The sequence below is a fragment of the Oncorhynchus keta genome, chromosome 1, assembly GCF_023373465.1.
Source record: "Oncorhynchus keta strain PuntledgeMale-10-30-2019 chromosome 1, Oket_V2, whole genome shotgun sequence".
NCBI lineage: Eukaryota > Metazoa > Chordata > Actinopteri > Salmoniformes > Salmonidae > Oncorhynchus > Oncorhynchus keta.
The window spans coordinates 52,080,356-52,101,237 of NC_068421.1; the positions used below are offsets into that span (position 1 = coordinate 52,080,356).

The window sequence follows — 20,882 nt, forward strand, 5'->3', positions numbered from 1 at the left end:
GGTTGAAATCTGGATTTGCGGGAGAGTTTGGACACAAATCAGGGTGTGTCGGGGATTCGGGGTGATGAAGCAGATTTGCTAAACAGTGTGTGTGCTGGGACAGAAACGTTCCCGTGGTCCCTCGTCTCGGACTGAGAAAAGAGCCAAGAAAGGGGTCCATATCACACAACGTCGGCCATATTTAACATACAACTACCTCAAGCTAAAAAATGTTAAACGATATACTGTATCATTCACTAATTCACACTTATTTTTACTAGAAACAATGTTAGACTAATGTTTCACCCAACTTTATTTGGGATCCTAAAGCATATGCTTGGGGGAAAAAACACTCCATGGTCCTTTTGGGATCCTGGTGCCCGTTTTTTTGTCAGTGTGGAGGTGAAAGCCTGTCAGAAATGGTTAGCTTCTCCAGTGAAACTACTTCTTTGCATCTTATAGCTCCAGGTCTTGCCCTGTGTCTGCGCCATTTCTTTCTATCCTCTTGTTTCTCTCCTTTTGTTGAGATAAAGCGAGGGATTAGGGAAGATTTGCCCCCATAAAGTAGTGGTTTGATAGGCTTTTATCCCTCCATGTTGCTAAAGCTGTGTTGCCCCTGGATTAGGCGGCTACAATAGGGGCCCTTGTGCTAGGCCGCAGCCCGAGGGGGACAACCAAACACTGGCTCAGGGAAAAAGGGAGGAAACAAACCTGCCAACTTCAATATGTCAAGTTGGCCAGAGGAACCGTTCGCCAGCGTAGCTGTGGCGCATGTATGGTGGTCTGTAGGTTACGCAATATGGTTATATCTATATTCTACAGGGTCCATTGGATTAGTTTAGTCAAACTCTTCCAGGGTGCCACTGCCACAGAATATCCATCACTATTACCCAATATGGGTTTAAATCAAAATATGCCCTACCTATCTAGTTACACTTACTTTACAGTGCTAATAGGGGTATCCGTGTCCTATTGATGTAGGTTATTGTAAGCATTGTAACGCCAATGAATCTCAACCTGCCCATCTGTTGAGATGAGCTGCTATGAGGTCTATGCTTAACCTAAGAGTTTTACTGCCTAGGGTAAAATGATAAAATGATGATTCAGAATCAGATGGAATACCATCTCTCATATTTAAAGGAATCAACAGGGCCCATATTTATCAAGTGTCTCAGAGTAGGAGTGCTGATGTAGGATCAGTTTAGCCTTTAAGATCATAATTAATATGATTACTATAGACCGGGATGACCTGATCAGCACCGCTCGATAAACACAGGCCTAGCAGGTCTACTTGACATTACAATCATTGGCATGCAGCAAAGCGATTTCAAATCAAATCAAATGTTATTTGTCAAATGCGCCGAATAAAACAGGTGTAGACTTTTCCCGTGAAATGCTTACATACGAGCCCTTTCCCAACAACAGAGTTAAAAAGTAACAACATTTTCAAATAAAAATAGTAACACAATAAACAACAATAACGAGAACTCAGTCAATGTGCAGGAGTATGAGGCAGGTGAGGAAATATGTACAGTTGAAGTCGGAAGTTTACATATACACTTAGGTTGGAGTCATTAAAACTCGTTTTTCAAACACTCCACAAATTTATTGTTCACAAACTATAGTTTTGGCAAGTCAGTTAGGACATCTACTTTGCGCATGACACAAGTAATTTTTCCAAAAATTATTTACAGACAGATTATTTCACAATTCCAGTGGGTCAGAAGTTTACATACACTAAGTTGACTGTGCCTTTAAAAACATTCCAGAACATGATGAAAATTCCAGAACATGATGTCATGGCTTTAGGAGCTTCTGATAGGCTAATTGACATCAATTTAATCAATTGGAGGGATGTATTACCTGTGGATGTATTTCAAGGCCTACCTTCAAACTCAGTGCCTCTTTGCTTGACATCATGGGACAATCAAAATAAATCAGCCAAGACCTCAAAACAAATTGCAGACCTCCACAATTCTGGTTCATTCTTGGGAGCAATTTCCAAATGCCTGAAGGTACCACGTTCATCTGTACAAACAATAGTACGCAAGTATAAACACCATGGCACCACGCAGCCGTCATACCGCTCAGGAAGGAGATGCGTTCTTTCTTCGAGAGAGTACTTTGGTGAGAAAAGTGCAAATCAATCCCAGAACAACAGCAAAGGACCTTGTGAAGATGCAGAAGGAAACAGGTACAAAAGTATCTATATCCAAAGTAAAACGAGTCCTATATTGACATAACCTGAAAGGCCACTCAGTAAGGAAAAAGCCACTGCTCCAAAACCGCCGTAAAAAAGCAACACCACGGTTTGCAACTGCACATGGGGTCAAAGATCGTAGTGTCTGGAGAAATGTCCTCTGGTCTGATGAAACAAAAATAGAACTGTTTGGCCATAATGACCATCGTTATGTTTGGCGCCTTGCAAACATAAGAACACCATCCCAACAGTGAAGCACAGGGGTGGCAGCATTATGTTGTGGGGGTGCTGTGCTGCAGGAGGGACTGGTGCACTTCACAAAATAGATGGCATGAGGGAGGAAAATCATGGGGGAGGACAATTATGTGGATATATTGAAGCAACATCTCAAGACATCAGTCAGGAAGTTAAAGCTTGGTCGCAAATGGGTCTTCCAAATCGACAATGACCCCAAGCATGCTTCCAAAGTTGTGGCAAAATGGCTTAAGGACAACAAAGTCAAGGTATTGGAGTGGCCATCACAAAGCCCTGACCTCAATCCTATAGAACATTTGTGGGCAGAACTGAAAAAGTGTGTGCAAGCAAGGAGGCCTACAAACCTGACTCAGTTCCACCAGCTCTGTCAGGAGGAATGGGCCAACATTCAACCAACTTATTGTGGGAAGCTTGTGGAAGGTTACCTGAAATGTTTGACCAAATACTAATTGAGTGTATGTAAACTTCTGACCCACTGGGAATGTGATGAAAGAAAGAAAAAGCTGAAATAAAGCATTCTCTCTAATATTATTCTGACATTTCACATTCTTAAAAATAAAGTGGTGATCCTACCGGACCTAAGACAGGAATTATTTACTAGGATTAAGTGTCAGGAATTGTGAATAACTGAGTTTAAATGTATTTAGCTAAGGTGTATGTAAACTTCTGACTTCAACTGTACATGTAGGTAGGGTTAAGTGACTAGGCAATCAGGATAGATAATAAACAGAGTAGTAGCAGCGTATGTGGAGAGTGTGAACGTGTGTGTGTGTGTGTGTGTGTGTGTGTGTGTGTGTGTGTGTGTGTGTGTGTGTGTGTGTGTGTGTGTGTGTGTGTGTGTGTGTGTGTGTGTGTGTGTGTGTGTGTGTGTGTGTGTGTGTGTGTTTGTGGCATCAATATGCATGCGTGTGTTTTGTGTGTGTGAGCGTATGCAGTGTGTGTGTGTGTGTTGGAGTGTCAGTATAAATGTGTGTGGGTGTGAATGTGTGGGTGTCAATGTTTTACACTGCATTGAGTCCGTGTAAGACATTCAGTGCAAAAAAAGATCAATGCAAATGTCAAGGCAGCCATTTGATTACCTTTGAGGCAGACTTATGGCTTGGAAGTAAAAACTGTTCATGTGCTTTTTTGTCCCAATCTTGGCGCTCCGGTACCGCTTGCAATGCGGTAGCAGAGTGAACTATGGCTTGGGTGGCTGAGGGCTTTCGCAATTTTCCGGTCCTTCCTCTGACACTGCCTAGTATAGAGGTCCTGGATGGCAGGGAACTCGGCCCCAGTGATGTACAGGGCAGTCTGCACCACCCTCTGTACAGCCCTGCAAATGAGGGTGGTGCAGTTTCCATACCAAGCGGTGGTGCAGCCAGTCAAGATGCTCTCAATGGTGCAGCTATAGAACGTTTGAGTATCTGAGAGGCCATGCCAAACCTTTTCAACCTCCTGAGGGAGAAGAGGCGCTGTTTTGCGTTCTTAAACAACCGTGCTTGTTTGAAAGGACCATGACGCTCCATATCGGGAATAGATGGCGGGGTACAGTTGTACTTCAATGCTTCCCTTGACCCAGCCTGTACTCATTGGAGCTAACCGCGTTTGAGACGGTTTACGGCGGCCAGGAGCAAAAACTCCCTATTAGTCGGGCTCAATGGAGAAACCCCGGGAGGACCAGGCCCTTAAATCTTTAGGGATGTGGACACTGAGGAACTTGAAGCTCTTGACCCACTCCACTACAGCCCACTCGAAGTGGATGGGGGCTTGCTCACCACTCCATTTCATGTAGTCCAAAAATGAAACAGAGGTTTCTATAAAAGTAAAGGGGGTTTGTTCCCTTAAAGTAGGTATCTTACAGATGGGGGAGGGGGATCTTTAAGGGCGAAGGGCCTGCTAATAACATGTCTGAAACATTACTCCTGGCAAGTTGCTTTGTTACTCTTGTCAAACAAGTCCCCAGGTAGTACTCAATTCTTCCCCATACATCACAATGATTAATTTCGCCTAAATGAGCACAGGCCTGAATACCCTTGACTGAGAGCAGGTGAGGCTAAAAGCTAGAGGATTGGAAGAATAATGTATTCATGAAGTTGTGAAAACCGAACGATGACTCTGCTTTGAGACTCGATTCCACTCGATTTTATGCCAAATATCAGTCGAAACTGTGTTTAATTTTTTTTAGGTGTAAAAATTACACACGCTTGTGCATGATAAACATGATTCAACTGTAACCGAAAATCGTTGAGTGTTTGCATTGTGTTTTACCTCTCGAGTTGGTTTATGAAGACATAGACTGCCAAAGTCCTGATATGACTGGATAAAGTTTTAGATCCTGAAAGCAGGCAGGCCTATGCGTCATTCAGAGATGATGGAGAGCAAAGACGATCATTCACGTCAGTCGAGGCTTATACATGATAAAGTCTGAAAGGAGCCGTTGCCGGGTATGCGGAGAACAATGAGCGCTAGTGCCAAATCCGTGGAAATCTGAGATGAATTTCGAAATAAGGGCAAGAAAAGTTAGAGGGTGTTAGGATGAGAGCGAGAGAGAGGATCGAGAGAGAGAGAGAGAGAGAGAGAGAGAGAGAGAGAGAGAGAGAGAGAGAGAGAGAGAGAGAGAGGATCGAGAGAGAGGATCGAGAGAGAGAGAGAGAGAGAGAGAGAGAGAGAGAGAGAGATACTAGTGGTGGCAGTAATATTGCTCTAATAAGAGTACGTCTTCGTCGTTACAAAAGGCTTTAAACACCTCAAACGCGCTGGACATTAGCCTGCATTAAGTTATGTGGAAAGCTGTTTTGAGGAAGAGCAGCTGAGAGGAATGCCTTCTCGCTTTAATTGCTTTGAAACGGTTTCCACAAAGAGACATTGCCCAGATTTACCTCCCGTTTAAGTTCTTATTTCTATCGGTTCACAAGTTAATCCGATTTCTCTCCCAGACCCAAATACTCAGTGATATATTGTGCTGACAAAAGACGGAGGAACAGGGGTCGGCTTGAAGCATTAAAAACGTCCCCCAAAATAAGAACAAACAATTGGAAACGAATGTGAATTTATACGAATTAAGTCACAAATCTGTTTTATTATTAAAAATGGCTAAATGTGTTGTCCTTTTTTTCACGATTAACCCTATAACTGATTAAAAAGTTAAAAGGCTTATTCATTGAATGTTGAAAATGACAATTAGGGCTATATCATTGTCATTTTTATGAAATGGAGTATCATGACTGTTAAAACAATCACGTCATCATAGATTTGGGGTCTCAAGACCCGAATAATGAACTGTGTCTTAATGCCAAATTGTGTCACTAAATCGACATTTTTAATCAAGAGTCCTGCGTTCCATCAAAAGACAATTCTTATGTTGCATAAAACCCACCATTGAAAATACTAGCGCTGCATAGATCATTGTTTTACGTCATCTAATGAAGGATTACAAATAAACAAGAACATTGGTAAGATATATTGAACACGGCTATCTGTTGCGCGTAATGCACTCACGGGGTGCGCGATGGGTGACGCACAAATGACAGCAGTAAGTTGTTTCTGTGTAAATATGTCACATGGCGTCCTGCCAACCTGCTCAATCCACCAGGCTACACCAACACAGCTTATTCATTATCTACAACCATTTAATATACCTATAATTGTCCCTATTTGCGTCAGCGGTTCCCCAATTGTCTCTCATACCCTGTTATTACATGCTGATGTATTACATGAAATACATTTAATAAATGAAGATGTGAGAATTACACAACCTACAAAGAAAATACAACAGCAGCATATTCGCCTTGAGTATTGCGCACATGTTTGACTGGATTTCCCAGGAAAAGTCGTCATTGGCATTTCACATCAAGACTGGATAGTAAAAAACTCAGTCGTGAGAGTGCGTACGTTTTCTTTTCGTGCAGTGTTTGATCTAAGTCTAAACTTCTATGGATGAATATGGTCAAAGATCAAATTGAGTTTAAGATTTCACACCCTCCCTTCTCTTTCTCGCCTCTCTTGGAGAAATTCAACAAAATATGCAGGCGTTGGGCTACATTAGAAGGCTACATTTCGCTGCCCTTAATTCCAGCCTAAACGGGTTTTCTCCGGGAGAAGAAATCTTTTCTTAAAACCTTGAAGAAGAGAGGGGGCATTATTGTTTTAATCCTCTTACCAGCAGTCATTTTAAGACAGTTTTTTTAGAGGCTGAAATGGCGTCTTGTCTCCCCAATCCTAACCTAAATCCCTTGAGGCCGGGAGAGTTTCTAAAGGCAGTAGTACCCTGGCATCTATTACCCATCTCTCCACCGCAGTCTCCTCAGCAAATGGCTCGACAAAGTCAAAAATAAAATAAAAATTATTTCATGAGTAAATCAACCTTTTAAAACAACCCAAAACCTGCATGCAAACCATTGTAATCAACGCGTTATTGAAGCCATTGGCAGTTCTTGAGTGAACAAACATATATGAATTATTATAGCTATACTGCATGGGTTTGCAAAATGGGATAGTGGAATTTAGTCGATGTTCCATTTGAAAATATACTTAATATTGATCAAAGATATCAGCTACAAAGTGCTTAGTCCGAAATGCCAAATGTAGGCTATATTTTAATTAAGAAAATGAGACGGAAGGAAAGAAACACTTAGTCTATATTTCTGCTAAGGCTGTCAAACGATTAAAAATGTGATCGAGTTAATCGCAGGATTTGATTTCATTAATCATAATTGATCACACATGCAGAATTCGCTCAAAATGAGCTGTAATTTTAATATTTTTTTTTATACAAAAAGCTTTACAATAATATTGATGTCTTGATTTTGTCCAAAGTAGACTAATGGTAAGCAGAATCAGGTAAATTGATAAAGCACACTTTCTTTGACCTCAATGTCAACTTGTTTTAACATGCAACGTTGTTTTTAGCTGTATAGATTCTGCATTTGGATTATTTTGAACGCTTTGAGACAATGCAATTAATTATGATTTTTTTTAAAGAGCGCAAGAATTTCACTCGAGTTAACAGATGAACTCCGATAGCCTTCATTTCTGCATATTAAATTATAGACTGAGCAACATGTGAGATTCCTTATTGCATGATTTCACCTCATTTTAACATTCTGTCATAAAGAGCACATGTTCAAAATAAAACACGTTTTCCAATCTCAAGAGGTTACATTTTTTTTTTTAAACTATGGTAAGTGCCTATTAAAGGCCCAGTACAGTCAATATTTTCATACGTGTTATATTATATTGTACAACAGCTGATGAAACTAACACTGTAAAAGTGTGAGAAAAAATGTCTGTGTTATTTCCTGATAGTTGCTGGTTGAAATAAAATCTACATACACAGGACCTTCTAATCAGCAGGTTTGCATGGGGGGAGTTTAGTCTTTGCATGGTGACATCACCACGCTGTAAATTGGCTTAATAGACCAATAACAGAGAGAGTTCCAAACCCCTCTGCCAATAACAGCTTGTTTTCAGTTTTCCCATCTCCACTCAGACCACTCCCAGACGGTCCAAGCAAAATTCTTGCTTGAGAAATAGTTTTTAGTTAAAAAGAGCTAATTTGGTTTATTTTCATGGAAATCTATTACAATAAGGTGCTTAATTGTTATCCAGAAATGATTTTATATTGATATAAAAACGTCTGCATTGGGCCAAATAAAGTAACAGGGTTGACCATGTAAGGGTTGACATAACACGGTTGAAGATTTTATCTTAAATCAGCCATGAATCCCCTTGTGACAGGGGGAATGGAAGCTTGTTGTGTGCAGCAAAGGAGGGGCAATTGAATGCAAACTTAACAAAAATATCACTTGTTTAAACATTTCTATAGGTAACAGAATTGACTAGTGCTCGACCCACTCAGTTTTCCACCACAAAACACTAGAAAATTGCCAAAAAGAGTAGAGCCAGCTCACCTGCTTATGCATTATGATTTGGCTGTTAAATGTTTATTTAGATTTTTTTTTTTTAAGGAATAGTTTCATCATATTAAAACGAGAGTACAGTTCAGGTAACAACCTTAAAATGAGGGAAAGTTGTATTTTTTAACCTTAAAATTAAACAATTGACAAAGACCACCCAATCATATGAAATAAATAATATTCAGAAATAACTTTGACAAAACAAAAAAATAACTAAGGCTTTACAATGATGGTGAAAACTTGGGAGAACTATTGGGGTGAAGTGGGTTAAAAGCTTCCTGGAAGTCACCGAGGGTGCACGAAGTGACATGTCAAAATGCAGAGTGTTGACACTTTAGCTAGTCTTTATTCATATAAAAAATGTATGTATTGAAATCTCCACGTGGTCTATATTAAAAGGCACTTCATTGAATATAATAGGCTTTTAAAATTCCAATTTCTACTTAAAATATAAAAGGGGCGCAAAGGGCACGCATTTCGTGGAATGACCCATACAGCAATGGCCCTAAAAGTTAACAGGATGAAAATACTAATACTAATAATAACACCATTTGATCGTTTCGATATTTGATAGAGTAAATATGACAATACCTTGCTAATGTCAGTATTTTAAATGAAGACTTAATTATCACAGATCCACACAACCACATGTTTTTCTTCTTTATAATATTACGCTAACAGTCAATGTCCAGACATGGATTCAGAAATGAAATCTAAATCAGTCATGGAGAAAGGCAGGAGTAGAAGAAACCTCTTTTGATTGGCACAGCAAAGAACCATTTGAAATCTTGTATGACCTCACCGGGCGCTCGAGTTCTTTAAAGACCTTACCTCGTGCGCGAGCCTGATATATGGCAGTACTCTGGATTCTTCCACACTCCGGAGAACGCCAGGAGAGCGAGAGCACCGCGCGCAGAAAACGGACTACTGTATTCCTGAAAGAAGACAGCGTTGAGGAGTTTGGACACTAGTTAAAAAAACAAATGAGTATACCGGACTAAACAGCACGGAATTGATAAGTAAACACACGAGGTGATACTTTGAAAGCTAATATTCCATTTGAAAACAGCCGGACATAGGCTACAACACTCAAAGACCCCAGGAGCGGCGTGTGCAAGAGGTAATAACTTTTAGAAGGGCATGCATCAGTAAAACATCAGGGATGGACCATGCTAGAAAAGTACCATTCTAAAGTGTGCCTGTCAAAATTGCTGAACAATTTAAACCTCGGAGCAAAATATTGTTGTAGTCTTATGAAAATGCATTTATTATAAGTGGAAGCACCTAAACTTAGCTAAAATGTCAACATTATTTTATGAAATGTTAATCTCATGCATAGTTTATTAAATTATCCATGTATATTAGCGTAGGTTTGGGCATAACTTGAATCAGGGGTGCATGCACATAGAAGAGTGTGTCGGTTTTACAGACATATCTGCGGCCCCTGGGCGACAGGCCTATTCAGTGTCTGGAGTAGAACATATACATCCACGGCAATTAGCATAATGAGGCTTAAATCAGATACCCAAGGCTAACTGACTCTCTCCACATGGAGATATTAATATTTAAACATCCTCAAACCAATTGTAAACCATGTGTAGGCTACAGGCAATGGCACTTATAGGAAGATGAACTGTCATATTCAGAAATTGACATTATTAATCACACACACGCGCCTTTCAGGTGTCAGAACGGATGACAAATGAAATAGCCTAGCATTTGAAACCTATTTGCACCTACATTAGACGGGGTAGCCAACTGGAGATCAGCATATTTCACTGAAGAGCCCTCATACATCTCCCCGCCACAGCAAGCCTCCGGGCAGTGGGACGCGAGCAGCCAAAGATCGGGAGAAACGGCTCCCATTTAACTCAAATACTCTGGGAGATAGGTAAATATGTACCTATGCACATTCTGTCCCGGTCCAGGCCAATGTAAAGTGTTCCCTCGTGGCTGTCTGGCAAAGACTCTCTAGCGAATACAGAAAAACAGATTCCTTGACACGTGGGCTATGACATATTCCAGTTTATTGTAACACATTTTATTGTAATTTTAAAGCATGTTTTATCAAATACATGACAGTTAAAAGCAAGCTTTATCCAGTATAGGCTGTATTTTAGGCCTATGATAATCCCTGTAAATGTGTCTGAAATGACCTTGTCATTACACTACTCTATTATTGGCACGGCAAAACATTTGTCCATTTATAATAGGTAGTTTATAGGCTTCCATCATAACTGATAAATCAAGATTTGCAGCCTTCAAACATTCAGATATGCTCAGATCTTGATAAATGCTCATGCTTCTGCATTTGGTGACAATATATGAAAGTGAAAATATGGATGATATCAGTTTATAAGCGTTCAATTACTATTATTATTATTATTATTATTAATATGTTTGAATTAAACTTTTATTACCAATTTTAATAATTTCACTTCGTACATTCTACATTTCTGCTTTATGAATGACAAGATGAAATGTTAACGTGATAGGGGTCTGACGCTATCATTTAGGCTACTGTATTTAGATTATTGTTGTGTTAGCCTACACAGTCCCGCTGTCACCCTTAGGGCTTTCATTCCCAAGAGCATAACAAATAAAATACCGTAGGCTATATATGATATGTTGGACATAGTGCAAGACTGCTAAATATAGCAAATAAATAGACCCGAAACAGGCAAATCCACCTATTTGAGGGGTTGAAATTATATTCAAACAAATATTATTGCAGGCCTACTTACAATTATTATTCTTAAAATAACAACATTGCAGTCAGTATTGCAAACTATGAACGCTATATGCACGCACATGAAGCTAGGCCAACTAGTCTTAATAAATAATACAAATAATAACAAAAATAAACATGATTCGTCGTGGCTTGTTTTATGAGCAGTTTGCGATTAAACTCTCAACGCACTGACAATTTTTAGATTTAAATCGTAGTCTTGGATCATTTTATCGTAATCTGTGTGTGAATAAAAATTCGATAGGCTATTAAATGCGCTAATTTGCTACACATTATGGATATGACAATAAGTCTGCAATTAATAGGACTCTTAATGAAAACATTATAGAATTTAATAATTTAGTCTGCTGGTCCCGCCAAGTTATTTTCTTTTGTGTGATTTTTCAGAGCAAAATCCCCGATTAATGTCTGATTATTGTGTAGTTTTCTGTTGACGTTTCGTTGGCGTTTTTAACTTCAGCTAGTGCTGTCGGGACTCTATATTTTGCCTATTTAGTAGGCCCACATCGCTTTGCTTTCAGGCACAACGTCAAGGGCGACATACAAATAATGAATATCAATATCAGCATTAATGTTGAGATAACACAGGAGAATAGGCTAATTATTTCATACAGCCTCTGGGGCTTTAGTGGGGGGGGGGGGACTCTCTTGGGACAGGCTGGTTAAATAGCGAGCTTTGCGTGGGAACAGGGTTAGTGGAGGATGGCTTGGCTTCTCAATGCCATTATATTATAATGTCTCACTCTCAGCTTTAATCTTTACAAATACAAAATCTTCACAGTTATAGCCATTTAATAGCTGATGCAATATTGGATCATGACCAAATGCAGGTGCCCAATTAAAAGGTATTAGAAGTCAGCTGTTGATAGGCGAAATAGTTTTAATAAAATGTATGGAAATAGGAAATGAATATATAATTTTAAAAAAGGTGGTAATAACTTAAGCCTACTTGATCTTTGAATTGTCTATTAATCTACACCTACAGGCTATTAACAAGACTATGTAAGTCGCTTTGGATAAAAGCGTCTGCTAAATGGCATATATTATTATTATTATTATTATAGCCTTGATCAATCCACACTGATGGTTTTAGGCTACAATTTAACAATAACAATACATTGTTTGACTTGTAGCTACATTTGACCTCAAACTTGTGTAATTACAAATGCCCATAAACAACTTTTCCCACAATGTTTTTTAAAAAAGTTGACGGGAGCCATGCAGCACTACGGAGTGAATGGATATTCCCTCCACGCCATGAACTCGCTAAGCGCCATGTACAACCTCCACCAGCAGGCGGCGCAGCAGGCCCAGCACGCCCCTGACTACCGGCCGTCAGTGCACGCGCTCACCCTGGCTGAGAGGCTGGCTGGTAAGAACGGGTTGCACATTTTCTGAATATATTGCTTACATCTGTCCAAAAGTCAGAAATATTTGCAATACAATCAGGCTAATGCTATGTGATGGTCATGTCTGTTGCCTTGAAGTAGTCGAACTAAGTGTCTTACACAATAAATTGAAGCATTTACTTAAATCCATATTCAGAGCCAGACTCTCAATTAAATTGGCCCTGTCTCTTTTCCTTCAACGGCTGCACATTTCAAGACATCATCCTCGAGGCCCGGTATGGCTCCCAGCACCGAAAGCAGCGACGCAGTCGCACAGCCTTCACTGCCCAGCAGCTGGAGGCCCTGGAAAAGACCTTCCAGAAGACCCACTACCCTGACGTGGTGATGCGTGAGCGCCTGGCCATGTGCACCAACCTGCCAGAGGCCCGTGTACAGGTGAGGATACTTACGGAGTCGAAAGAAAGGAAATATTTCACTATGTTCTCATCTTCTGGGGTGGAGCGAGTGGGAGTGAGGATGATAAAGGGTAATATTTACTTAATCCTCTTTAGGGCCCATACCAAAGATCTCCAATGATGTCGGTCTTGGGCAGATACATTTTTTTCTGGCCATGACTAGTGGATGTTTTTGAATTCTGCAGACAGGAAGAGCAGCAATAAATACTGGACAAAAATACAGTATAAACGCGAAATGTTGGTCTCATGTTCCATGAGCTGAAATAAAAGATCCCAGAATTTTTTTCATACTCACAAAAAGCTTATTTCTCTCAAATTGTGCACAAATTTGTGTACATCCCTGTTAGTGAGCATTTTTCCTTTGCCAAGATAATCCATCCACCTGACAGGTGTGGCATATCAAGAAGCTGATTAAACAGCAAGATCATTACACAGGTGCACCTTGTGTTGAGGACAATAAAAGGCAACTCTAAAATGTGCTGTTTTTTCACAGTTTTGAGGGAGCGTTCAATTGGCATACTGACTGCAGGAATGTCCACCAGAGATGTTGCCAGATAATTTTATGTTAATTTCTCTACCATAAGCCGGCCTCCAAAGACGTTTTAGAGAATTTGTCAGTACGTCCAACCGGCCTCACAACCGCAGACCACGTGTAACCACACTAGCCCAGGACCTCCACATCCGGCTTCTTTACCTTCAGGCCACCAGGACAGCTGATGAAACTGTGGGTTTGCACAACCAAAGAATTTCTGCACAAACTGTCAGAAACCGTCTCAGGGAAGCTCATCTGTGAGCTCATTGTCCTCACCAGAGTCTTGACCTGACTGCAGTTTGGCGTCGCAACCAACTTCAGTAGGCAAATGCTCACCTTCGATGGCCACTGGCATGCTAGAGAAGTGGGCTCTTCACGGATGAATCCCGGTTTCAACTGTACCGGGCAGATGGCAGACAGCGTGTATGGCGTCATGCTGGCGGTGTGATTATGGTATGGGCAGGAATAAGCTACGGACAATGAACTCAATTGCATTTTATCAATGACAATTTGAATGCACAGAGATACCGTGACGAGATCCTGAGGTCCGCTGTCGTGCCATTCATCCGCCACCATCAACTCATGTTTTAGCATGATAATGCACAGCCCCATGTCTCAATCTGTACACAATTCGGTCTCGATCTGTACACAATTCCTGGAAGCTGAACATATCCCAGTTCTTCCATGGTCTGCATACTCACCAGAGATGTCAACCATTGAGCATGTTTGGGATGCTCTGGATCACCATGTATGACAGCATGTTCCAGTTTCCGCCAATATCCAGTAACTTCGCACAGCCATTGAAGAGGAGTGGGACAACCTTTCACAGGCCACAATCAACAGCCTGATCAACTCTATGCGAAGGAGATGTGTCGCGCAACATGAGGCAAATGGTGGCCACACCAGATACTGGTTTTCTGATCCACGCGCCTACCATTCTTTTAAGGCATCTGTGACCAACAGATGCATATCAGTATTTCCAGTCATGTGAAATTAGGCCCAATGAATGTATTTAAATTGACCGATTTCCCTATATGAACTGTAACTCAGTAAAATCATGTTGTGTTTATATTTTTGTTCAGTGTAGAAGTAAATGTGTTATTAGTTCAAATTCATCAAAGATGTACAGTACCAGTCAAAAGTTTGGACACACCTACTCATTCAAGGGTTTTTCTTTATTTTTACTATTTTCTACATTGTAGATATCCTAACTATGAAATAACACACATGGAATCATGTAGTAGCCAAAAAAGTGTTTTATATTTTATATTTGAGATTCTTCAAAGTAGCCACCCTTTGCCTTGATGACAGCTTTGCACACTCTTGGCATTCTCTCAACCATTTTTATGAGGTACTCACCTGGAATGCATTTCAATTAACAGGTGTGCCTTGTTAAAAGTTAATTTGTGGAATTTCTTTCCTTAATGCTTTTGAGCCAATCAGTTGTGTTGTGACAAGGTAGGGGTGGTATACAGAAGATATCTCTATTTGGTAAAAGACCAAGTCCATATTATGGCAAGAACAGCTCAAATAAGAAAAGAGAAACAACAGTCCATCATTACTTTAAGACTTGAAGGTCAGTTAATACGGAAAATGTCAAGAAATTAGAACATTTCTTCAAGTGCAATCGCAAAAACCATCAAGCGCTATGATGAAACTGGCTCTCATGAGGACCGCCACAGGAAAGGAAGACCCAGAGTTACCTCTGCTGCAGAAGATAAGTTCATTAGAGTTAACTGTACCTCAGATTGCAGCCCAAATAAATGCTTCACAGAGATCAAGTAACAGACACATCAATTGTTAAGAGGAGACTGCATGAATCAGGCCTCAATGGTCGAATTGCTGCAAAGAAACCCCTATTAAAGGAAACCAATAATAAGAGACTTGCTTGGGCCAAGAAACACGAGCAATGGACATTTGACCGTTGGAAATATGTCCTTTGGTCTGATGAGTCCAAGTTTGAGATTTTTGGTTCCAAGCGCGGTGTTTTTGAGACACAGAGTAGGTGAACGGATTATCTCTGCATGTGTAGATCCCACCGTGAAGCATGGAGGAGGAGGTGTGATGGTACTTTGCTGGTGACACTGTCAGTTATTTAATTAATTAGAATTCAAGGCACACTTAACTAGCATTGCTACCACAGCATTTTGCAGCGATACACCATCACATCTGGTTTGCACTTAGTCCCACTATCATTTGTTTTTCAACAGTACAATGACCCAACACACCTCCAGGCTATGTAAGGGCTATTTGACCAAGAAGGAGAGTGATGTAGTGCTGCATCAGATGACCTGGCCTCTACATTCATCCGACCTCAACCTAATTGAGATGGTTTGGGATGAGTTGGACCACAGAGTGAAGGAAAAGCAGCCAACAAGTGCTCAGCATATGTGGGAACTCCTACAAGACTCATGAAGCTGGTTGAGAGAATGCCAAGAGTGTGCAAAGCTGTCATCAAGGCAAAGGGTGTCTACTTTGAAGAATCTCAAATATAAAATATTTGTATTTGTTTAACACTTTTTTTGGTTACTACATTATTCCATATGTGTTATTTAATAGTTTTGAGGTTTTTCACTATTAATCTACAATGTAGAAAATAGTTTAAAAAAATAAAGAAAACCCCTTGAATGGGTAGGTGTGTCCAAACTTTTGACTTGTACTGTATATAAAATCAAAATGACCAATATTGACATTATCAAAAGCCTGGGCTATGATAGAGAATTACAGTTTCCGTAGCAATACATTTCAGCCAAAAAATAATCTGAGATTGAAAAGTAATGACACATTGTGCTATTACTGTAAAACAACTCAAATCCTTCCTCTCATCAGGTGTGGTTCAAAAATCGCCGCGCCAAGTTCCGCAAGAAGCAGCGCAGCCTGCAGAAGGAGCAGCTCCAGAAACAGAAGGAGGCCAACGGAGAGGGGGGTGACAAGGAGGATGTCAAGACCAAAGACACCTCCACCGCAAGTGTGCCCTCCACCCAGAGCCCTCCACCTCCCTCCTCCTCCACTTCCTCCTCCCTCTTGGAGTCAATGCAGCCCCAGCCTGCAGAGATGAACGTGGAGGTGAACGTCACCTCCCCGGAGCCCTCAGACAGCGAGTCGGCCGCCGAAGACAACGTCGAGGGAGAGGAAGAGCTGAGGAGGGAGAGGCTGCAGGAGGAAACGCAGCAGCAGCTTCAGGGGGAGATGCAGCAGAGGGATGCAGGGCTGCAGCCGGGAGGCGGCTCTCCATCCTGTAAACGCCTCAGCCCCACACCAGGTGTGAACTCTTCTATCCCAGTCACAGATATTGGGCCATAAATAGAGACTGTGAGCCAGCTTACAAAACGGAATTGTCTTTTAATTGTCTTTGCATCAAATACTAAACATAAACAATACATAAACAGTGGTGGTTATTTATGCAAGAAGGCCCAAAGGGGTGTGGAAAATTGTCCATTTTAAACTGGGTGGTTCAAGCCCTAAATGCTGATTGGCTGACAGGTGTAGTATATCAGACCATATACCACGAGTATGACAAAGCATTTCTTTTATTTTTACTGCTCTAATTACATTGGTAACCAGTTTATAATAGCAACAAGGCACCTTTGGGATTTGTGATATATGGCCAATATACTACGGCTAATGGCTGTATCCAGGCACTCCGTGTTGCGTTGTGCATAAAGAACAGCCCTTAGCCGTGGTATATTGGCCATATACCACAGCCCCTCTGGCCTTATTGCTTAAGTATACCACAACTAAGGGCTGTTCTTTATGCACAACGCAAAGCGGAGTGCCTGGATACAATCCTTAGCTATGGTATATTGGCCATATTCCACGAACCCCGAGATGCTGAAATGCTGTTTCAGTCAAATCAGCAACCAGGACCCAAACCAGGTTTACAATTGTCTTTTGACCTAACTAAAACCAAAATCTTCTTCTCCCTCTCTCATCATCAGACTCTCCCCTGGGCTCTCCCTCCCTCCCTTCTTCCAGTGGTGGCATGGGCAGCAGTGGTCTGTCCCAGGGCTCCTACGCCTCGTCCCCCCTCAGCCTCTTCCGCCTGCAGGAGCAGTTCCGCCAGCACATGGCCGCCACCAACAACATGGTCCACTACCCCTCCTTCGACATGGGTACCCCCTCCTCCCTGCCCTACCTAGGCATGAACGTCAACATGCCCTCCCCCCTGAGCTCCCTGCCCTGCCAATCCTACTACCAGTCCATGTCCCAGGCATCCCTGTCCCAGGCCCAGCAGGTGTGGAACAGCCCCCTGGCAGGTCTCCAGGCTCCTCCGGGCAGCATGCCCAGCCTCAACAGCAAGACCACCAGCATCGAGAATCTGCGTCTGAGGGCCAAGCAGCACGCAGCCTCCCTGGGCCTGGACACACTACCCAACTGACCTGACCCCCCCCAGGGCAGGGCCGGGCAGCTATCAAGGACGCAGCCAGACATTACGACCCCTTCTACTGACATCTTCACTGACTGGACATTATAGACACTGCATCAGTTTTGGACACTGGGACTGGACATTAGATCAATACACTACTGGACATTGCTTATTTGACCCCCCCCCGCAGGTTAGATGCATAGACCCAGTCAGATGGATCAGAGAACTCAAAGCTACACTCCTATATCACAAAGCCGTCATCTCATACCAGGGCAAATGCATGGCGGTTAACAGTATCTGATGATCTCAACACTAGAGCTGGGGAGAGTGACAGTAATATTAAAGATGAGCTTTGCATGCATCCCGAGACAAGGATTACAACTGCACAAAGATCGAACCAAGATTCCAGCCTCAGATCAAACCCATTCAAAGATTTACAACAGCACAGACTGGCCCTACACATCCCACAATGCCCTGCACCTGGCAGATGGACAGTACTTCCTGTTAAAGAGCTACATCCCACCTGCAAGAATTTATTCCACATTGTACTGTAAATATTCCTCCTCGTTTGTTCCCATCCCATCTGCTTGGTTAGGGAGTATAAATCGGTGTCTCCTTTTGTGTCGAGGACTTAAACAGGAAACATTCAAGCTATTTTTGAATTGTTCCATTGTGGCTTTATGCAAAGGACCTACAGTAGAATGAGCCAATACCTGCTGGGGTAAAGATTATAGTCTACGGTGGGAACAGAGCGACGTTCAAATATGAATCTGTTTAATCTAGCTATGTTATGTTCGCCTGGGTACCAGGTTGTTTCTGCATATGCGTTTAAGAGCGCCACATCTTTACGGAGTCAAGACGGTGACAAAAAAAAATATATGGTGTTATCGACTTAAGCAGAAACACACTGGCACCCAGGCCAATGCTGTATGTATTTTATCATTGTAGAGCCCAGACATGTATTTCTCAATTGTTTACTTAAAATGTGAGTAATTTATCTGTTAAAATGAAAGGGAATAAACCACATGTATGAAGATCGATTGGTGAATGAGATGATTATTTTAGACGATAATTCAAATCATGCAATATAATTTATGAATAATTATGTTGTGGACGTCACAGGCAAGAGACAATTTGCATGTTTACATGTGTAAGCCTTTTTTTTAATTTTTTTTTTTTACTCGTGTTTTGAAAACTATACTGAACAAAAATATAAACGCAACATGGAACAATTTCAAAGATTTTGCTGACTTACAGTTCCTATAAGGAAATAAGTCAATTTAAATAATTTTATTAGGCCCTAATCTATGGATTTCACATGGCTGGGCAGGGGGGCAGCCATGGGTGGGGAGGGCATTGGTCCACCCACTGGGGAGCCAGGCCCAGCCAATCAGAATGAGTTCTTCCCCACAAAAGGGCTTTATTACAAACAGAAATACTCTTCAGCACCCCGCCCTCCCCCTTCTGACGATCCCACAGTTGAAGAATCGGGATGTGGATGTCCCAGGCTGCGGTCGTGGTCTGCGGTTGTGAGGCCAGTTGGACATACGGCAACAAAAACATTTAAACGATGAGGCGGCTTATGGTACAGAAACGAACATTCAATTATCTGGAAACAGCTCGTGGACTTTCCTGCAGTCAGCATGCCTTTTGCCTACTCCCTCAAAACTTGAGACATCTGTGGCATTGTGTTGCATGACAAAACTGCACATTTTAGAGTGGCCTTTTATTGTCCCCGGCACAAGGTGCACCTGTGTAATGACCATGAGGTTTAATCAGCTTCTTGATATGCCACACCTGTCAGGTGGAAGGGATTATCTTGAGATAAAATGCTTATTAACAGGGATGTAAACTAATTTGTGGACAACATTTGGGAGAAATAAGCTTTTTGTGCGTATGGAACATTTCTGGGATCTTTCATTTCAATTCATGAAACATGGGACCAACACTTGTTGCGTTTATATTACATGCATGTTGCGTTTATATTTTTGTGTAGTTTGCACTTTAGGGCTACCGTACTTACCAGAGCTTTGGGACCATGGGTGGCTATCTGGTGGAGCAGCTAGGTCAGAGTGGCTCACCAGACTACCAGAACAACTCCTGAACCATGGAGGATCACGCAGCAGGAGGCTTCACCTACCTCCCACCACCCTGCAGTGTGAAATCACTATCACAGCAGGGAACCTGGCCTACAGAAAAGCAAACAAACACACACATGAACACACTAAAACACTGGCATGCACATGCTCCTACAGATGTGTGCACACACACAGTCTTACAAAAATGTATTTCTAAAAGTTTTAAAAACGTAGGAATAGTTTCCATCACCCAACACCTATGTACAGAGCACTTGAAGTCCCCGTTTAAGGACGTTCATGTCAAACAGTACACACACAAAGTCTCATATAATTAACCTTTTGGGGACACACAATTCAGTCCCATTCAAAATCCAATTTTCCCTAACCCTAAACCATTAACAGCTAAACCTAACCCTAGCTCCTAACCATGAACCCATTTCAAACCCTAAGACTAAATCTAACATTAACCCCTAGAAATAGCATTTGACCCTGTGGGAACTAACAAAATGTCTAATATTTTTTGTTTGTTTACTTCTGGTCCCCACATGTATAGTTAAACACGTCCACACACACACGCACGCACGCACGCACGCACGCACGCACGCACGCACGCACACACACACACACACACACACACACACACACACACACACACACACACACACACACACAGCCCCTGCCACTTGTTCACCGAATGCAGAGTAACTAATCCTAAATGAAATGACTGAAGCACAGTGTCAGGCTCTAAAGAGTCCCCAATCCCCCACTCCCCTTCTTGGTCCTGTCATCCGAGGTTCGGCTACACCGAAACAGAATGCTTTGCCATAATAAGATTAACTTGGGTTGGGATATCGATGGATTAAGTAAGAATAGAATAAGATGAAATAGAACTGAAAAGGTTCCTAGAGTCAGCAAAGTTCAGACACCTGTTTTCTCTGGTCCCTCTATCTTCCTTTCTGTCTCTCACTCCCTCAACAACCCATACAATCAGAAATCGCTATCCACTTTTAACTGAAGGCTAT

The 20,882-nt window shown here is 41.7% G+C and overlaps 1 protein-coding gene across 1 annotated transcript; it reads left to right on the forward strand.

The window, feature by feature from the left end:
- Window positions 1-9,198: 9,198 nt before the first annotated feature.
- Window positions 9,199-18,822, forward strand: LOC118387393 (diencephalon/mesencephalon homeobox protein 1-A-like). Its single transcript, XM_035775718.2, has 5 exons — window positions 9,199-9,451; window positions 12,287-12,452; window positions 12,686-12,864; window positions 16,246-16,678; window positions 17,355-18,822. Exons 2-5 carry the CDS (start codon window positions 12,299-12,301, stop codon window positions 17,792-17,794), a joined length of 1,206 nt encoding a protein of 401 aa, XP_035631611.1. The 5' UTR covers window positions 9,199-9,451; window positions 12,287-12,298; the 3' UTR covers window positions 17,795-18,822.
- Window positions 18,823-20,882: the final 2,060 nt, after the last annotated feature.